The sequence below is a fragment of the Lepidochelys kempii genome, chromosome 3 (genome assembly GCF_965140285.1).
Source record: "Lepidochelys kempii isolate rLepKem1 chromosome 3, rLepKem1.hap1, whole genome shotgun sequence".
NCBI lineage: Eukaryota > Metazoa > Chordata > Testudines > Cheloniidae > Lepidochelys > Lepidochelys kempii.
This window is the reverse complement of record NC_136382.1, coordinates 131,588,820-131,608,136: the sequence shown is the minus strand read 5'-3', so window position 1 is coordinate 131,608,136 and position 19,317 is coordinate 131,588,820. Positions and strand designations below refer to the sequence as shown.

The following is a 19,317-nucleotide window of genomic DNA, read 5'->3' as shown; positions in this document are numbered from 1 at the left end:
CTCTGTGTGACACTCAGGGTCGAGATGACCCAAGTGGAGAACAGAAGGTTTAATCTCTAAAAAATAAGCAGTGAGAACATAAGAATAACTGTACTCAGTCAGTGGTCCGTCTAGATCCCTACCCTGTCTTGTGACAGTGGCCTGTGTCAGATGCTTCTGGCCTTTGAGTCTGAGTTTTAAATACTCGAGTGTTAGTAGAATTCTTGTAATCTTGTAAAATGCTTTTTTCATTTTCCAATGTAGTTTTAAGATGGCATAGCTAGCACAGACACTCTGTATGCAGAAATAGTTGATCTCTGAATAAGTCTCCTGTAGATCATGCTCTTGATTCTTCAAAGAGCTCTCTATTTTCACCTCTAGGCCATCTTTAAAGACTCAAGCCTTACAGGAATTAATTCATTTGGACCCTTGCTATCTTTGTGTTCACTACTGCCTTTTTTTACCTTCTAGCCCTCTTAGGAAGATGCTGGGCAGACTGCATTGCAGGACAAAGGCCCAAAGTGGACTCTGCAAGCTGCAGGAGTTCTAGCTAGCAAACTGCATTGCAGATTCAGGGCCAAAAGGTGGACCAAAATATTGTTTTTAAAAAACATCCTTTTTTTGTTGGTCTTGTTTATGCATTTTGATCATCAGAAAATACAGCAAATATATTACAGCATGTGGCCAATTTGAATAGCTGAAGATCAGCAAAAGTAGTAAAAGCATCTCTACAGTCAGGCCACTTTTTAAAATCTGTGGTGGTCTTTCAGCTCATAGATGTACTTCTCCCTGTTCCACTACAGTAGACTGAACCTAATTGAACTTCTCAAATGGTATCCAACACATTGTTGAAAGTGAGCACTTATCTTGCCAAGTTTTTGGAGGGGATGGTGGAAATAAAACAGAGGATTTAGGCCTTTACATAATCAAGCTAGTTATTCTTACTTAATGTTCGTAATCAATAATGTATCATGAGAGGACTGGGGGAGGGAGGAGAAAGATGTCAATTCATTGTTCAGGTAACTGATTCCTATGTATTTTTTTCCAGCTTGACTTTGAAGGGGAAACAATAGCAAAAACTTTCCCAATGTTCCATGGTCTTATAATGTTTTAAGTCAAGAAGTATTTGCCTGCTGTTTGATATTAAGAGTGTAAATTGTGTGGGGAAGAGGCAATGAAGAATTAGCCCTGGAAAATTCCTGCTGATGCCCACACCAAGAGCAAAATATCTTTATATTAAAAAGCCTTACACTGTATCCTTTGTCCTTCTAGAGATGGAGCAAGTTTAACATTGCACCATGCTTAATTGGCTGGGGGAGCATCTGCCTGAATGTAAGCTGTCTTGTTACTTCTATTTTTGGAGAGATGCTATCCTCTGAAACACTTGTGATTGGCTAATTGAAAGCATCTTTATTTTTGTCATCACCCTTAAATGCTATTCCCTTACAATTCCCCCCGCCCCCCTTTTGCTCCCTGTTTGACTATAGGGGACTTTTCTTTTAGTTTCTCCCGTGCTAACTGGCTGCTCAGGTTAATAGTGAAAATGATTAATGTTTTAGAATGATATCAAATGCATAAAGTAAACTGAAAAGCTTCTCTGTTCTTTCAAGTATCAGAGGGGTAGCTGTGTTAGCCTGGATCTGTAAAAGCGGCAAAGAGTCCTGTGGCACCTTATAGACTAACAGTCATATTGGAGCATAAGCTTTCATGGGTGAATACCCACTTCTTCAGATGCATGGGTATTCACCCATGAAAGCTTATGCTCCAATACCTCTGTTAGTCATAAGGTGCTTCTGTTCTTTCAGTTATAGTAGTAATCGGTGGTGCATAATAGGGGGCACAGAATTTTCGGGCACTGTCCCTTTTAAATAGATAAGCTTGTCCCAAACTACGCTGGAATTACTGCACAGGGAGGTAATTACTACTGTTGTCGAAATAAATGCTTCGGTTGTTAAGGGTAATAAGTCTAGCTTACAGTAATTACTGACTTTAGTTCTGTAATTGACTGCTTCCTGAATGTGTACTTGATAACCTTAGATAGAGTGAAATGTTTCTAGTCTTAGAGTTTTTGTGCAGTGTCATATTAAATGTCAAATTGCCACAGGCTCCCACGACAACTGCCCTGGAAAAAATGCTTCAAAAACAGTTTTCTACTGTGGGATTTGGGGGAGGGAGGGAAGAATTTTACTCTCCTGTTTCTTCTGTAGGATTTTATTTCCCAGGAGATGCTTATATTGGGCAAATGCGGTTTTTATGCGTATGTCTACACAGCCGACGTTAAAGCGCTGCCGCGTGTAGACAAGGCCTACCCTAAGTTAACCTCATGGCTTTGTTTTTCTTCACATACTTGTGTTGTGTTTAAACTGTCAAACTAATGTTTTTGTAGTCTTAAATCCAGGACTGATACCATTTCAAATAACAAGGAGTACTTGTGGCATCTTAGAGACTAAAAAATTTATTTGAGCATAAGCTTTCGTGGGCTAAAAAGTGAGGTTTAGCCCATGAAAGCTTATGCTCAAATAAATTTTAGTCTCTAAGGTGCCACAAGTACTCGTTCTTTCTGCTGATACAGACTAATACAGCTACCACTCTGAAACATTTCAAAGAATGTGCTTGAAGCAAATACAGGACTCTTTCCTAACTACTGTGAGAAAATTTTACTTTTATAAAATAGGAAGCAATTTCCTTAAACTCCATATCCAAGGATTGCTCTCTACTGTCCTCTGAAAAACCCCTTGTTTGCTTTTATGGCATTTTGAATTGGGGGTGGGAGACACCTGTTCATGAAGAAATCAAATATTCTGAAGGCAAGTCTTGTTTGACTTTTATCCTAGCCAGCCCCCCGCCTCCCCTCTCCCTTCCTTTCTCTTATTTCAGGTTGAGTGAATTGCTTTCCTTTCCTAATGGCTTTGGACATATGTCTTTAGGAGGATATTGCAGAGGAGGAAGGAAAAAGTTGAGAGTAAGGCATTATTGCATTCTAAGGGAATTCTTGGTGACACATTGCAAATTCTTTTCCTAATGTCACTTGCTGAGGAAATAGAGATACTGTAGTGTTAAAAGAAGGGCTGTGGTGTAGAAGTGAGAGGTTGCACATTTACAACATCCTTTCCAGCAAAACAGAACAGTGCTTTTTGGTTTTATGTGTGTGTGTAGTCTCAGATCTCATAACTAAATCTTTATCCCCATTTAACACTGAAGATACTTCAGCACCTTTAAAATTAGAATGACTTTTTTTCTGGAGGTCTAGATTTTTTTTCTTCTTCTTTAGGATGAGGGACAGTAGCAAACTTTGAGCCACACAGATTTATTTGGCTTGTTCTGTTAGTCCTATTTACTCCACATTTCCATAATGAATTTTCTTGAGTTTTACTATGTGACTTCACAAGAACAGCAGTGAACAATCTGGCAAATCTTTGGACTTATAAAGGCTTTATATTTTTCATGTTAAAATCCTGTTTTGCCTTGCCACTGAAAAGGCAAATGATAGAACGAACTAAGTAAGCCTGATAGTGCGTAAAACAAACGAACACAAAAGCCAAACCCACAACATTTTTTAGGAAAGACTTAGAGCTGGTCTACACTACAGTTAGGTCCACATAAGGCAGCTTATATCTACCTAATTATATGCGTGTCTATACTACAACCTTCCTCCCACCAATGTAAATACCCTACTATACTGATGTAATAACTCCACCTCCCACAAGAGGTGTAAGTCTTATGTCTGTGTAATTAGGGTGACGCAGTGTCTGTGTAGACACTGGGTCCCTTATGTCCTCTGTCTTGTCAACTTCACGGCAGGAGTTGTGAAATTGACAAGAAAGCCCCTGTTCACCTGGAGAGCTGGGCAGCTTCAGACCCTGCTCCCATCTGGGAGACTGGGCAAGAAGCCAGGGTGGCTTCCCACCCCGTTCCCAGTGGGGAGCCAGGCAGCTGTGTCAGTTTCAGAGTCGTGAAACTGACAATGCTGCCAAGCTTCCTTCAGGGAGTTGGGGGTGGATTGAGAAGCCCCAGTGGCTTCCCACTCCTGGTAGGGAATGTGGGCGGAGGGCAGTCCACCCTCAGCTTGGGGGGCAGCCAGGCTCTTGGCAGGGAGCTGCCAGCAGAGCTCTCAGCTCTCCATGCTGCCCCTGTTTAGTTGGTGGAAACGCTGATGGTGGTGTGCACAACTGACCAACGAGGGTAGTGTAGTCATGCACCATCTCAGTAATTACTGTGTGGGCTGTAAATTGTCCTACTTAGGTTTGTAGGTAAACATTCCCTCAGACTAAAAACAAACAAACAAAAACACCCCTTAATGTGACTGACACACACACATATGATAAAACTTTGTAACTTTTACAGGTCTTTTTGTTGCCAAAAAGTTCACATAATTTCATATCTCATTTCCACCAGTTACTTATGATTTTCCTTTCCTAACTATGTGACAATTTGCTGTTCATTTTACCTTCTCTAATATATTGAAAAATCAATAGCTCCTTCTCATTCAGATCCAAATACTCTAGTAAACAGCATTAGGAAAGGGTTGGACTAGATGACCTCCTGAGGTCCCTTCCAACCCTGATATTCTATGATCTGTAAAGTGGTACTGGTAATTGCAAATTATGGTAAAAGCTCAAATGATGCTTAAATTTAAAGGCGGCTCCTATGAAAGAGAAGTGACGGCACTCTGGTAGGAAGATTGGTTAGGTGAGAAATTCTGGGTTGATTGCCACTTAGTAAGGTGAAACAAGCACACTTAACTGATTCCTCCAACTGTATTCAGTAAGTTGAAAGGCATGGATACTTGTACCTGACTTGTAATCTCTGCTCATATCATAAATTTCTGTCTTGAGGGTTTTTATACCCTCAATCAAAAATTTGGGCTGAAACTTGGGTTAAAGTGTTTTTGGGTAGGACTCTAGTAAAATTCAGTTGAACTTTTTCCAAAAGTAGTGAATAATCTATTTTGGAACAAAACACTTTTTAAAGTTTAGTTAGGTGGTGAGGGGGGAGAATAGTTAATATGAGCAATCCAATAGGGATTACAGCACAGTTACTATAAATTCAAAACCTATTCAGCTGCTTAAGATTTGAACTTGTATATAGGAACTCTGAATCAAGGACACTAATTGTGCCACAATAACCATGTTAGACTTTGGATCTATGGTCAGCTTCACTTTTTATGGAGAGCAGTTATTTGGCTAATACAGGAAAAGTTTTCAAGTACTCAGCAAAACAGTGGTGGGAAACTGGATGTTAATTGGATCATAGAAGTAGCCCGCTTACTACATTAAACTGAAAAGATTTCTTCACTTCCACATTTTTGGTGTAGAGAATAGGATTGTTGTCTCAAAAGTAACTGATTTGAAAAAATAGAGAGGGTAAGTGAAGTAACTAGCACAGAAGTTCAGTGAGCCTTTGTTGAAGCCCTCAGATATCAGCAATCATTTCCAAGTCTTTAGCTGGGTATGGATGTGAAAATATGGTGAAGCAGCTTGCGTGGTTTTCCTCGCTCTTGTTACACTCTCTGCATTAGAGTGCAGTGCATGCTGTGTGGTAACCACTGGCACTCGCTGTCTGAAAAAGAATTCTGTGAGCGAGCCTTGACAGTGCAGCTTTGCCCTTGCCCCTTCCCTTATCTCGGGTGTATAAATAGTTGGGGCGGTGCATGGGCTGGAAGCAAAGCAGCACTGGTTAGGGAAGCACTTTCTCCCTGGAGCTGTTGTTGCATCACATAGAAGTAGTTGAGCTAAGGTGTGTGTAAAGGCATTGCTTGCCCTCCCTAATCCTATGTAGGCATTCTATCCTTAGTTGCTTCCTGTTGTGTCATAATTCTTGTAGAAATCAAGAGTAGGTAAGATAATGGGTGGGTTTGGACAGCTATGCCAGCTCCAGCTGCTCTTCCCAGCTTCTGCAGCTCCTAATGCAGACATGGAGTAGGAGGAAATTTTCAGGAGAGGGGAAGAAAGAAATAAAGCATGCAAATATTTAAAAGAATGCACAAGAAAAAATGAAATGGGTTGGGAAGAGGATGGAGAAGGAGAATTGCATAAGTGGGTATGGTTGGTGTGCTGCAAGAGAGGAGAGTTGGCATTGTGCAGGGAGTGGATACTGTACACTGGGATTGTGGAGCAAATCATATGGTAGGGTATGTCTACATAGCAATGTAAACTTAGGGTTAGTGGGACTTGAGTCAGCAGACTTATGTCAAGGAACCCTGGGAGTGAGCATATGCACTGCATTTTAACCCTAGGTTAAGGATTTTCTGACTTGTGCTCAAACCTAAGGCTCTGGTGTCCACACTGCAGTGCACGGACACAAGTCTAAGTAACCCTGTCCCTGAGTCCCTAGCGCGCCCGCCCCCATGTGTGATTACTGTAACCCAGTAGTCTCCAATCTTTATGCCCAAGATCACTTTTGGAATTTAAGGGCCCCCCAGGATCTACCCCACCCCTTCTCTGAGGCTCTGCACTGCTCACACCATCCCACCCCCTCCATCGCTCGCTCTCCCCCACACTCCCTCACTCTCACCGGGCTGGGGGAGGGGGTTGGGGTGTGGGAGGGGGTATGCGCTTTGGGCTGGGGCCAAGGGTTCGCAGCGTGGGAGGGGGCTCTGGACTGAGCCTGGGAGAGACATTTGGAGTGCAGGAGGGGGTGAGGGGTGCAAGCTCTGGGAGGGAGTTTGGTGCAGGAGGGGGTTCCAGGGTGTGGGCTCTGGGAGGGAGTATGGGTGCAAGAGAGGGCTCTGAGCTGGGGCAGAGTGTTGGGGTGCAGGAGGGAGTACAGGGTGCTGGCTCTGGGAATGGGGCAGGGGGTTGGGGTGCAGGAGGGGGTATGGGGTGCTGGCTCCAGGAGGGGGCTCAGGGCTAGGGTGCAGGTTCCTACTGGGGGCACTTACCTTGGGTGGCTTCTGATTGGCAGGGCTAAGGCAGGCTCCCTGCCTGCCCCGGCCCCACTCAGGCACATCGACACCTCTCCCCCACCACGATCTGGGCCACCCCTCCACCCTGCCAGCTAGTAGTGCACCAGCTGCTCCTGGTAGGGGCCAACGCACCTCTGCAGCCCCTGGGGCGGGGCACATGGCTCCGCATGCTTCCCCTCTCTGCAGGCACTGCACCCGCAGCTCCCGTTGGCCACAGCTTCCCGTTCCCAGCCAATGGGAGCTGCAGGGACCGTGCTTACAGGCAGGCGCAGTGCGTGGAGATCCCTCCCCACCCGCGCCACGGGGATGTGCTGGCTGCTTCTGGGAGTGGCTTGGGGCCGCGGCAGGCAGCCTCACTGCACTGTCATGGCCAGAGATCGCGATCAACTGGGAGAGTCTCCAGGATCGACCAGTTGATGGTGATCGATGGCTTGGTGATCCTTGCTCTAGCCCTACCAATGTGTTGCACTGTGGTAAAACTCCACTGCGCACCCTGTTTCCTAACTGTGCTTTTGATGAGACCCAGGTGCCCATAAGAAGCAAATGAGTACCTAAACTGCATAATTAGCTGCTTTGGTAGCTGTCTCAGTAGAATGACTGTAGTTTGAGAAGGCTTTTTCTAGGGCTGTCAAGTGATTAAAAAAAAAATTAAACGCACAATTAAGTAATAATAGAATACCATTATTTAAATATTTTTGGATGTCTTCTACATTTTCAAATATTGATTTCAATTACAACACACAATACAAAGTGTACAGTGCTCACTTTTTATTTATTTTTATTACAAATATTTGCACAGTAATAAACCAAAGAGATAGAGATAGAGTATTTTTCAATTCACCTAATACAAGTAATGTATTATTACTTTATCATGAAAGTTGAACTTACAAATCTAGAATTATGTACAAAAAATAACTTCTATATTTTTGAATGCAATGTAAAACTTCAGAGCCTACAAGTCCACTCAGTCCTACTTCAGCCAATCGCTCAGACAAACAAGTTTGGTTACAATTTGCAGGAGATAATGTTGCCCTCTTCTTGTTTACCATGTCACCTGAAAGTGAGAACAGGCATTTGTGTAGCAATGTTGTAGCCAGCATCGCAAGATATTTACATGCCAGATGCCCTAAATACTCATATGTCCCTTCATGCTTCAACCACCATTCCAGGGGACATGTGTCCATACTAATGACGGGTTCTGCTCAATAACTATCCAAATCAGTGTGGTCCGACACATGTTCATTTTTCTTTTTTGGTTGTTTGTGTTCTGTAGTTTCCGCATTGGAGTGTTTCTCTTTTAAGACTTCTGAAAGCATGCTCCACACCTCATCCCTCTCAGATTTTGGAAGGCACTTCAGATTCTTAAACCTTGGGTCAAGTGCTGTACCTATCTTTAGAAATCTCACATTGGTGCTTTCTTTGCCCCCTGTTCAGAGGATAATTAGGACGTTAGTCTCCAGGGCTGTCAAACTATTAAAATGAAACTTTGCAATTCTTCATTCAACATCCCTTTTTAAAAATTAAGGTGTTTTTTGGTTGGTTGGGTTTTTAATCTATTTTTGTCCGTTTGTTTTGAAGCTTGAGATAAAATGTAGGTTTCAGAGGAAAAACACAGAGCCGAGCCTGGCTGTTGCCGACTACGAAGTGGTGAAGTGCATCCCCCGGAGGTCCCTTATCCCTATCCCCAGGAGGCAGGGATAGCAGATCCCCGGGAGGCTGTGCAAAAGTTTTGGGGCTGTCTTCCACTTACCACCCTGACAAGTCATGCAGCCCAGGGAGGGCGGGGGGGGTGGGGACTGAGAGTGGAGCGGGGACCCAGTGGCTGCTCTGCAGGGATGGGGAGGAGTGACTGGCTAGTTGTGGACCATCCCTCTCCTGGCTGTGCTGAACTGGGAGCTCTGTCGTTTCCCGTCCCTGCTCTGCTCTCTGACAACACTTCCCACCCCTGCAGCCCTCCTTGGGACTGTGTGTGCTGGGACGCCTAGGCAGAGTGCGCCAAAATCTGGCTGTGCTCTTGTGACCAGGAAGCAGCTCTTTGCAAAAGGCTTCTTCTGATCGGTCTCCATTGAAAACCCTTTGGCTGCAAGCATGCTAACGCTGATCTGAGCTGTTGCCTTTTGCAAAGGGAGGTATGGCTTCTGGTTGCAGTAGAGCGTAATAGATTGTCAGCATAGAAGGGACTCGGGAAGTTGCTCCAAGGAACTCTGGGATACATCTGGAAGACTTCCAGGGCCCAAGTCAAGCTTGGGCTGTATGCACACAGGAAAGTAATAGGGCTCAGACCCTAGGTTCCAGCTTAACATGGTCTTGGACTCTCCTGCCCTGCAGGGTCTTGGGACCCTAGGTTCACAACTGGTGTGTGGACACAAAGGGGTTAAGCTTAAACTCAGGCTTAAGCCTGAGCTTATATTGCTATTGCTGTGTAGACACACCCTTAGTGACCAGAGGATGGATCACACAAAGGCATCTTAAAACATTTAAATCCATTAAACTATTTTTATTGTACACTTGCTAATTATACTGGGTAAAACACATACCTATTCTCTAGCATCAGTTTCTAGAAAATGAAATGACAAATGATGTTTAGCATTTTACTGAAATTAAAATTTTATTAAAGTATGTGCAAGCATTGCATTCAGTATGGCAAGTAGGGAGTTCTGAGAGTGTCCGTGGCAAGCTTGAATCGAGAATAGTGTACCGTTGTTCTTATTTTGACTGCTGTTTCTACAGCATTTGATTTAAAGCAAGTACTAGTCTTCAGAACAATCTGTAATGGTTTGCAACTTTATGTAGGCATACTACAAGCTACCAGAAATAGAATTTTTAACATTGGTTAGACTTGAAATTCATCCATTTTAGCTGTTGGAGATCAAAACAAATATTTTAGCATCTGTTCTTCAGTAGGAACATCTTTTTCCCACTTCCACAATCTAGGGCTTGTCCACACACAAACTTGCACCACATAAACTAACTCAGTTTTAAATTCACTTCTTTTGTTGTGTGTGTACACAGGTTTGCACTGAATCTCATTTTGGAATCAAGTGTCCTATTCCTTTTAAATTGGCTAGACAAAATCAAAATAGATCACTTTATTCCAAAAAAAGATTGTTTGCACAGACTTGCACTGAAACAAAACTGATTTAGTTAATGTGGTGCAAGTTTGAGGGTAGACCAAGCCTTACTCAATGCTCCTGTTGTATAACAATTCCTCTTGTATCAAGCTGGAGGTACACTGGTACCAATATGCTGATTTATTCAGAGCAAAAAGGCTAGCAGCTTGTTTTGTGTGCCAAATCACCGCATACCTTTAGGATTCACCTTTTCATCTAGCTGCGGTCTGAATTATTTCCCCTTTCCCTGTAAGTTCTGTAAGAAGTTTGGGGACACAACAGCTTCTAAATTGCTGAAGTGATACTGATAATTAAACAATGGGAAGATCAGATATAGCATGTTGACTTCATGCTTTTATTTGGATCCTAAGAGTTGCAGCTTGAAACGGAATTCTTTGAAGTACTCTGCAGAAATTCAGAACTGAAATAGTCTAGCCTGAAACCAGAGGTGGCTGCCATGCTACAGGGATCTACTCATTCAAGTCTAGAGAAGTGCATAGTGTTGATCATGTTTTCTGTCCATTTATTATGATATTAAACTAGATCTGTTAAAGATTCAGGTACTTTGTTCCCACAGATGTAAAATGTCCGTCATACGAAGCCTCATGAAACCCTAAGGGGAACTTTGATCTGATCATAAAGTTTAGAAGATTTTGTTGGAAATATCTTACACATCTATGCCTGGAGGAATTTTGTTAAATCTTTGACACTCACTTTCATTTCTTCTCCCTACTCCAGTTTTGATTCATCAGAAACTCCCAGATCTGACTTTGTTCTGTTTCTGCTTGAATTATGTTCTTTTAGATAGTTTAAAAAAAAAAATATTGCTATGCTACTCTAGTTTTGTCCAAGTCCCAGGAAATACCCATATCCTCTTTCCAGTCAGGGTTGAATAATTCATACAAAGTGTGCATTAATTATTAAATCAGAACAGTTAGTTTTTAATCTTAGAAAATTCAGCTAAATGCCTTGGTTAAATTATATGCTGGTACTTAAAATAACACCCAGTGCATGTAACCTGTGCATCTTTTCATTCTGTTTGTTCGTTCGTTCGTTCTCTCATCAATAACTGTCTTCCATAAACATTTAATAGGAAAATGTGTGGATACTGTCTTCATAAACCTGTGGATCCACTGGAAAACAAGTGTGGCGTGTTTTCTAAGAGGGTAGTTGTATATGGGCTTCTCTACACTGGCGCTTTATAGCGCTGCAACTTCCTTGCTTAGGGTGTGAACCCCACCCCACCCCCAAGCACTGCAGGTCTCAGCACTTGTAAAGTCCCAGTGTAGACAGAGCACCAGTGCTAAGAGCCCTGCTCCCACCGCAGGTAGCTGTTCCCCTCGTGGAGGGTTTTTTTTTTTTTTATATAGTGCTGGGAGAGCTCTCTCCCAGCACTGGTGCCCTGATTACACAGCCTGTTAAAGTGCTGCCGCGGCAGCACTTTAACATTGCTAGTGAAGACATGCCCAAAGTCAGAAGCTCTAACACTGAATTAGACTGTCTACACAGCAGACCCTTGCAGCGGCACAGCAGTACTGCTGCACTGCTGTAAGGTCTGTTGTGTGGCTACTCTATGCCGACGGGAGAGAGCTCTCCTATTGCCATAATTAAACCACCCCCAACAAGCGGCAGTCGCTGTGTCAGTGGGAGAGTGTCTCCCATCGATGTAGTGCTGTCTACACCGGCACTTGTCGGTGTAACTTCTGTCGGTTGGGGTGTGATTTTTTTTTTTCTTCACACCGCTGACTGACAAAAGTGCTAGTCTAGATATAGTCTTAGTCACCTACGTTTAGTGAAATTAAAAGCTTTGCTGATAAGATATGAACCAGTGGTATTACATGTTTTAAGTTATTGAGTTTGAAGCTGTGATTTTTTTCTTAATGCTTCTTGATTACACGTTGAAGTTCCTTGCATGACATGGGCAGCTGAACATTCACTGATTTATAATACTTATAAGCTCTGTCAGCAAAATCTAGCTAGTCCTCTGATAGTGTATGGGAGGGAAGAGGAATACCAAGAACAACTCTGTCAATGGGGAAGTAGGAATGAGTTCAACAGTTTTGTTAGAATCTTTATCCTCCCAGTTCCTATCAGTCAAATGGTATTGAGCTCCATGGAATGATTACTGTAAAACACTATAATTCAGCACACCTTTCTGCATCGCCATTTGTGATGTGAATTGGTCATTTCAACCCCAGTTGATGGGTAGGACAACAAAGGGGAGACTGTGAGTGAGGGAATGAGCACTGCAGAGATTTGCTACCCAGAGTCTGTGGAGCTCAGGGGCAGCAGAGAATTGAGTGTTTACATGGTGCTGGTTCTTGTTCCCAGATGCCGAACAACATCCATTTTCCCCTCTTCTCCTCCCCCAGGGAAAAATACTTTCCTAGAACTATTATCTTACCTAAGCCATTACTGTAGTTAGCTCATGGATGTTGTGATTGCAAGTGGGGTTGGGGAGGTGGTTCATGCAGTAGTGAATGGGAGGGGAGGCAACCAAGAGGACAACCTCTCCTTAAAATATGGCCCTCATTATGGGGGAAAAAACCGAGACTTGCAGAAGCACATTCTATACAGGTCATTTTAATTTAAGTAGCCTATTTTCTCATCTTGTTCATGCTGTAAATGTTTCAGAAACTCAATTAGTTTGTCCGTGTAACATTCAGTCCTTTAAATTTTGCCTAATCTGTCATCTAACTTTGTGGCTTAGAAGGCAGGGCACAAGATCAGTAGCGAGGCTAGAAAAAGGGCATGGTAAAAATGGGTTTCTTGCCTGATGTAGCCACTCCTAATTTAACTTAATGTTTTGCTTACTTGATGATGTAAACAGTTTTCACTACTGTTAGCTCTATTGATTCTGCAAGTACTATGAAAGAGTGAACAGGATTCTGGTCTGACTCATGCATCAACAGAACAGAGTCAGGAAGTATGATTTTTAGATTATTCTGATTGTGTGTGACAGAACTCCACTTTATTTTAGATCCCTGTTTCAGTTTGATTTGCAGCAGTAAGAAACCCACCCTTGACTCAGTAAAGTAGATAGTTTGTTCTTTATGATAGAAAATGTGGAACTCACATATCACTTTTTTGCAGTCACTCTCCTGAATATAACTCAACTGTCCCTAAATAAATTAGGCCAAGAGGTATGGTTCCCATCACTTAATCAAAATAAAGATGGAATCCAGCTCTAAATCCATTAATCCTTGCTCCCTCTGTTAATTTTGTTCAGATTGGAAGTGCTGATCAAACTAGTAATGTCGTCTTATATTAAATATTTACAGAGGCACAGTTCTGCTAATACAGTGTTAGAGTTGTAGTTCAAACAAACTTTTACAAAGTGATATTTAGTGTGGAGTTCTTTCCTCTTCTTCCTCTCCTTAATTAGGGATTTTGGTACCTCTTAAACAAAGTGGGGTATTATTGCATATATGGTTTCCCTGCTGAGAGTGCCAGCTGTTAAACAGCTAGGGCTTCTTGTTAAGATGGCTTTTTCAAATTTTATTTTTTCACAAGAGAATAAAGATCTAAGCTGACTTCTCTTGCTTCCCCTTCAAATTCACCCTGCCCCCTCCCCAATAAAGTTAGTTAAATTTAATTACTATGGCACTACCTAACTCTAAAAATCCTGCCAAAACATTGTACCTTTCTCCTTCCCTCCCCCATTACACAAATCTGCTGTTGTCATTCTGGATAGCTTCTTTTCTTGTTTGATATGTATTGTTGATCACTATAAATCAATTATTCATTTAAGTACCCTGAAATAAATGCCAAATTAAAATGAAAGTGCAAGTTACACTTCGCACAACTGCATGTAGGTGTTTTCTGAATAGAGCTGAAATACATAGCAGCAAAAAAAGCAGTAGTTCATTTGTTAGTACTTTTCAGGAATTTACCCATTCACTTTATTATGTGAAATCACCCCCTGAGGAAACTGCATTAGATTTGTTTGGGTTTGATGGCATCTTGCTTTGAAGTGTATTTAGCAATATATTTAGCAGTGTCATAGTCAAAAGCTTTGTGATATGCATTTGTCCAAGCCAAATTTGTATGAAAAAATCCACCCCATACTGTCTGGTGTTTTAGGGAGGAAAATTATATTTTGGGTATAGATGACAGCTGATTTCTGGCAATTGGACAGTGAAACTCATAAAATCTCAGAGAAATGTTCTGATAGTAGGGGATAAAAGCTAATGTTAATTCTCTCCAACACATTTCAAGTCTCTACGGTTCTATTTACTGTTCCATTTGCTAATGTGGTATAATGACACATGCTCACATGAATTATTTGAGATACATATAAACTGGTCAAAACATACGTTTAGTTCTCCCAAACCTACAGAATACCACAAACCCCTGAGAAACAACTGTCTGTGAAGAGGATTGTAGTAATGAGTCCACTTTTTGGAAGTGCAAACTAGTTGAGTGTCCTGTTTTGAGCTGATACCTATATAATCTTTCAGTGAGTAATCAAGTGTAATTGTATAAGTTGAAAATGCTGCCCTGCTTACTCCTGCTGTGTAGCATTGTGGTATTGGGGAGGGGACAGTTTTGGCTACATGACACATAATACCCTTGACACATCTCATGGTACTATCTCTGATAACTGTCTGAGGAAAGGAAGAGTAGTGATTTCATCATGAAATTGCTTCAGAAAAACTGTTCTTAGAAAACTGTTCTTAATGCACTTAATACTGAAGGAACTTTTCAGTCTCAACAGTCTTTACTCTGCCATAAAATCCAAAAAAGTTTTGTGAAATAAAAATTCACTGCCCTCCTTTGCCCTCTGGAATATTCTAATACGTGGATTGCACTTGGAAACCATTTGGAGATGGGGACGTGTGCTTGGTTCTATGATTGTCCCATAGTATGTAACAAAACTGCAGATTCATTTGTGTTGTATGATGAACATATTCCTCACTTGCTTTTGGACAGTGTTCTTGTTTATGTTGGCCAGCAAATGGCCTTTGCTGGCATGGTGTCCAAAATTTTGATACAAAATTTATTATGAGTAGCTATTTGTAAGAAGCTTTTTATACCTCTATTTTGAAAATTGAAAGTAAATAATAATGAAGTATTGTTTGCTCCTTCTTGTAACACAAACCTAGGGGTCAACAAATGAAATTAATAGGCAGCAGGTTTAAAACTAAGAAAAGGAAGTATTTCTTCACACAATCAACCTGTGGAACTCTTTGCCAGAGGATGTTGTGAAGGCCAAGACTAAACCAGGGTTCAAAAAAGAACTAGATAAATTCATGGAGGATAGATCCATCACTGACTATTAGCTGGGATGGTGTCCCGAGCCTCTGTTTGCCAGAAGCTGGGATTGGGCAACGGGATGGATCACTTACAGAAGAATGGCCATACTGGGTGAGATCAAAGGTCCATCCAGCCCAGTATCCTGTGCACTGACAGTGGCCAATGTCAGATGCCCCAGAGGGAGTGAACCTAACAGGTAATGCTCTAGTGATCTCTCTCCTGCCACCCGTCTCCACCCTCTGACAAACCGAGGCCAGGGACACCATTCCTTCCCCATCCTGGTTAATAGCCATTAATGGACTTAACCTCCATGAATGTAACCAGTTCTCTTTTAAACCCTGTTATAGTTCTAGCCTTCACAACCTCCTCAGGCAAGGAGTTCCACAGGTTGACTGTGAGCTGAGTGAAGAACTTCCTTTTATTTATTTGTTTTAAACCTGCTACCCATTAATTTCATTTGGTGGCCCCTAGTTCTTATATTATGGGAACAAGTGAATAAATTTTCCTTATTCACTTTCTCCACACCACTCATGATTTTATATACCTCTATCATATCCCCCCCTTAATCTCCTCTTTTCCAAGCTGAAAAATCCTAGCCTCTTATCCTCTCCTCATATCGGACCTGTTCGAAACCCGTAATCATTTTACTTGCCCTTTTCTGAACCTTTTCTAATGCCAGAATATATATATATATATATTTTTTTTTTTTGAGATGAGGGGACCACATTTGTACACAGTATTCAAGATGCGGGCATACCATGGATTTATATAAGGGCAATAAGAGATTCTCTATCCCTTTTTAAATTATTCCTAACATCCCGTTTGTTTTTTTGACTGCCGCTGCACATTGCATGGACGTCTTCAGAGAACTATCCACAGCGACTCCAAGATCTTTCTTCTGATTAGTTGTAACTAAATTAGCCCCCATCATATTGTATGTATAGCTGGGGTTATTTTTTCCAATGTGCATTACTTTACATTTATCCACATTAAATTTCATTTGCCATTTTGTTGCCCAATCACTAAGTTTTGTGAGACCTTTTTAAAGTTCTTCACAGTTTGCTTTGGTCTTACCCCTCTCCATTCTGAAAATTTACCATTTATTCCTACCCTTTGTTCCCTGTCTTTTAACCAGTTCTCAATCCATGACAATTTAATTTACATAAGAGTCTTTGGTGAGGGACCTTGTCAAAGGCTTTCTGGAAATGTAAGTATACTACGTCCACTGTTTGTTTACCCTTCAAAGAACTCTAATAGATGTTCTTTGAGGGGGTCAACAAATCACTTGATTACCTGTTCTGTTCATTCTCTCTGGGTCACCTGGCATTGGCCACTGTCGGAAGACCGGATACTGGGCTAGATGGACCTTTGGTCTGACCCAGTATGGCCATTCTTATGTTCTGTTCTTGCTGTAAGCACAATTTTTAAAATATTCCTTAATAATATGCAACATTTTTCTTCAGCCTTATGTCCTAACAATATACTACATGTGAATTATTATTGTACCATAATTTATGCCCTGTTTGTGCAACTTCAGGACTGCAGTTTTTAGCTGCTGGGTTGTTCTTCATAACAGATAAGGAGCAGAGCCAGTCATGTCACCAGATTTTTTTTTCACTGCCTTCTGCTTAGAATTGCTATGACACTTCAACTTGGGTCTCTTTCTACTTTTGAATAAGTCAAGTACAGCAGGAACTCTTCCTATATTTTTCCTGTCTTCGTAAACCTATATTTTCACCAGCAAGGCTTGACAGTTGTACCTGCCAGCTATTACATGAAGGGTTAGGCCTGCTAGTCAGTGAAAAAACACCTGTGCTTCCATGACCTCCGCAGTTTAAAGGGATGAAATAGTTTGGGCAGTCTACCTATTTGTGTTGAACTGACAAGGTTACAATCAATTTTTTATTTTGTTTAAAGATTGCAATTTTGACCCGTTCTCACCTTTCTCTCTATCTAGTTTCACTTCTCTTTTTTTATGTCCTAGAATAGGTAATGGTATGTCTCTTTCTGACTTCTGAGTCATTTTTCCTCCCTTCCCAATATCCTTTCCTGTTTTTCCCCCTACATTGTGTGGGCTACTTCTGCCTTCATATGTTCAAACTCTCTGATCCCTATTCTGTGTTTATAAAGATGTGCATACCATACTTCTGTAGCTTACCCTATCAATCTCTTCCACTGTACGCAGCCCTCCACCTCATATCTATCCCAGATGCATCATACATACAGCTTGAAATTTTTTAACACACAGTAACTTTAAAGACTAGACTAAGATGAGAGGCCCTATTGTCCAGGGACAATACTCTAGTAAGACATCAAGCTCTATCTCTACCCTCTCCTGCTTGGAAAGGGAAGAGCTAGGATTTCAGTTTGGGAGCTGTCCCTGTATCCTGTCCAGATGTGTTCCATCCCTTGGAGCCTCCAGTAATAGGGATCTGATAAACTTGAATAACCCCAACTCCCTGTGGCTGCTAGAAGGGAGAAGGTGCATGCATGTTCCTCTTCCTCCTATCCCAGAGCTTCCTGATTGTTGCAAAGATGATGGGACAAGGGTCTGTTTTTTTTTTCCCTTTCTAGTGAATAGCTATGGTGCTTTCCACTTTTCCAAGCTGTTCCAAGGTAAGTGACCTGATTATTGACTGCTTCACTTGTTGCCCTCAGGGTTCCCAATGGTATAACAGAAAATTGAAAAGACTAGTCAGTCAATTTTCACTTTTTTTGTAGTTTGGGAAAACTTGGAGTATCAGGAGCAGCAATAGAAGTTCTGGGAGTTGTCTGCAGATTTAGAAAAGCATCACTGTAACAGTTTGCACTCTTTTTGCTTCTGGAATATTGTCTTCTCTTCTATACCAGTCTACTCAGTTACAGTTCCTCCTTGCCAATGGAACGGAGTCTTTTGATGGTGTCATTCTCAGATAGGAGGGTCCAATCTCTCAACTCTGGAGTAGGTGCTTATGGAAATTCATGTGCAGAAGGAAATGTCCAAGATGGTGCTAGAACTATCACTTCACTTAGAATAGAATCTGGCTCGCTTTCTCTCTCTCTGGGAATATAAAAGCCAGACCCAGGGAGAAGTTTGTTCTGCTCAACTGAGGCCTACACCAAGGAGTTAGATTCTCTAAAAGTAAGGTACTAATATTTGCTGTGTAGAGGCAGGGTGATCATGAATGAGAAACTTACCATCCTAGATGGATGTTGAAAAAAGGGGTTGTTTAAGTGTTTTATGGCTTTTGGTTTCTTTTGAAGCTATTGAACTCTAAATTGTTTGATAGCTAAACCTTTTGGAGCAAGGATAGATTTAAATTCCAGTCACCTACAGAGCATTTTTTTGGACTGGCCAGTAAAATATTTAGTGTTAGTAAATTCAATAGTCAATGTGAAAGGCTGATTGTGCCTTAGAAACCCACACTATGGATGACTCTTTTTTTCTCACCCTTCTTAATCTTAATGATTTTGTCCAATGTTTTGGGTGTATTTTAAACTTAAAGCACACAAAGGCACTGGTAACTTCATCACATAAAATCCTGGGAGAATTGAAATTTTCTGTGTAATACACTGACTTTTACCATACTGCTCTAGAAAATACCAGTCTCCAGACAAATCTGTTAAGTATTCAATATAACCAACACCTTTATATTGATAAATTTTAAACCTCTCCTTCCTTGTAGCTGCATGTTATAATGTTAAGGGCCTACTTTTCTGCAATAAATGACTTTACATATTACAAGCTGCCCGCAAAATGAATTCTAAATGCACTTTTTGTTTAAACTTAGATCTAACTTGTATCAGGTAGGCATAATGTGCAGAGTACTTGGTGGTTTTTGCTTCCAGCAATGAGATGTTTTAAGTATTGCTCACTACCAGAGGTCACTTACTGATTTTGCTCTCCACATTTTTTCCCAAAGGTGCAGCAGTATTGCTTTGAATTTTTTACTCAAATTTTCATGTGGTTGTGACATGCTGTACCTCAAAATAGCACTCTGTAACCCCCACATTCATCATTTGTATATGGTTGTGATGTTTCATGCAAAGCATGCCTTATATAGTACCATATGAAACGTCATGATCTGC

General features: G+C 41.4%; 1 protein-coding gene across 2 annotated transcripts in view; it reads left to right on the top strand.

Annotated features, from left to right (window-relative positions):
- The window catches only part of GALNT2 (polypeptide N-acetylgalactosaminyltransferase 2), a 154,116-nt gene that overhangs the window by 27,401 nt on the left and 107,398 nt on the right, over nt 1-19,317 (top strand). The window contains exon 1 of one of the 2 annotated variants that reach the window (XM_073338038.1): nt 17,824-17,865. The exons of the other annotated variant lie outside the window; for it this stretch is intronic. Coding sequence (XP_073194139.1) covers nt 17,833-17,865 — 33 coding nt within the window. The 5' untranslated portion in view covers nt 17,824-17,832. Of the gene's footprint in view, nt 1-17,823; nt 17,866-19,317 lie in introns of those variants that run through there. 2 annotated transcript variants of the gene reach the window in all.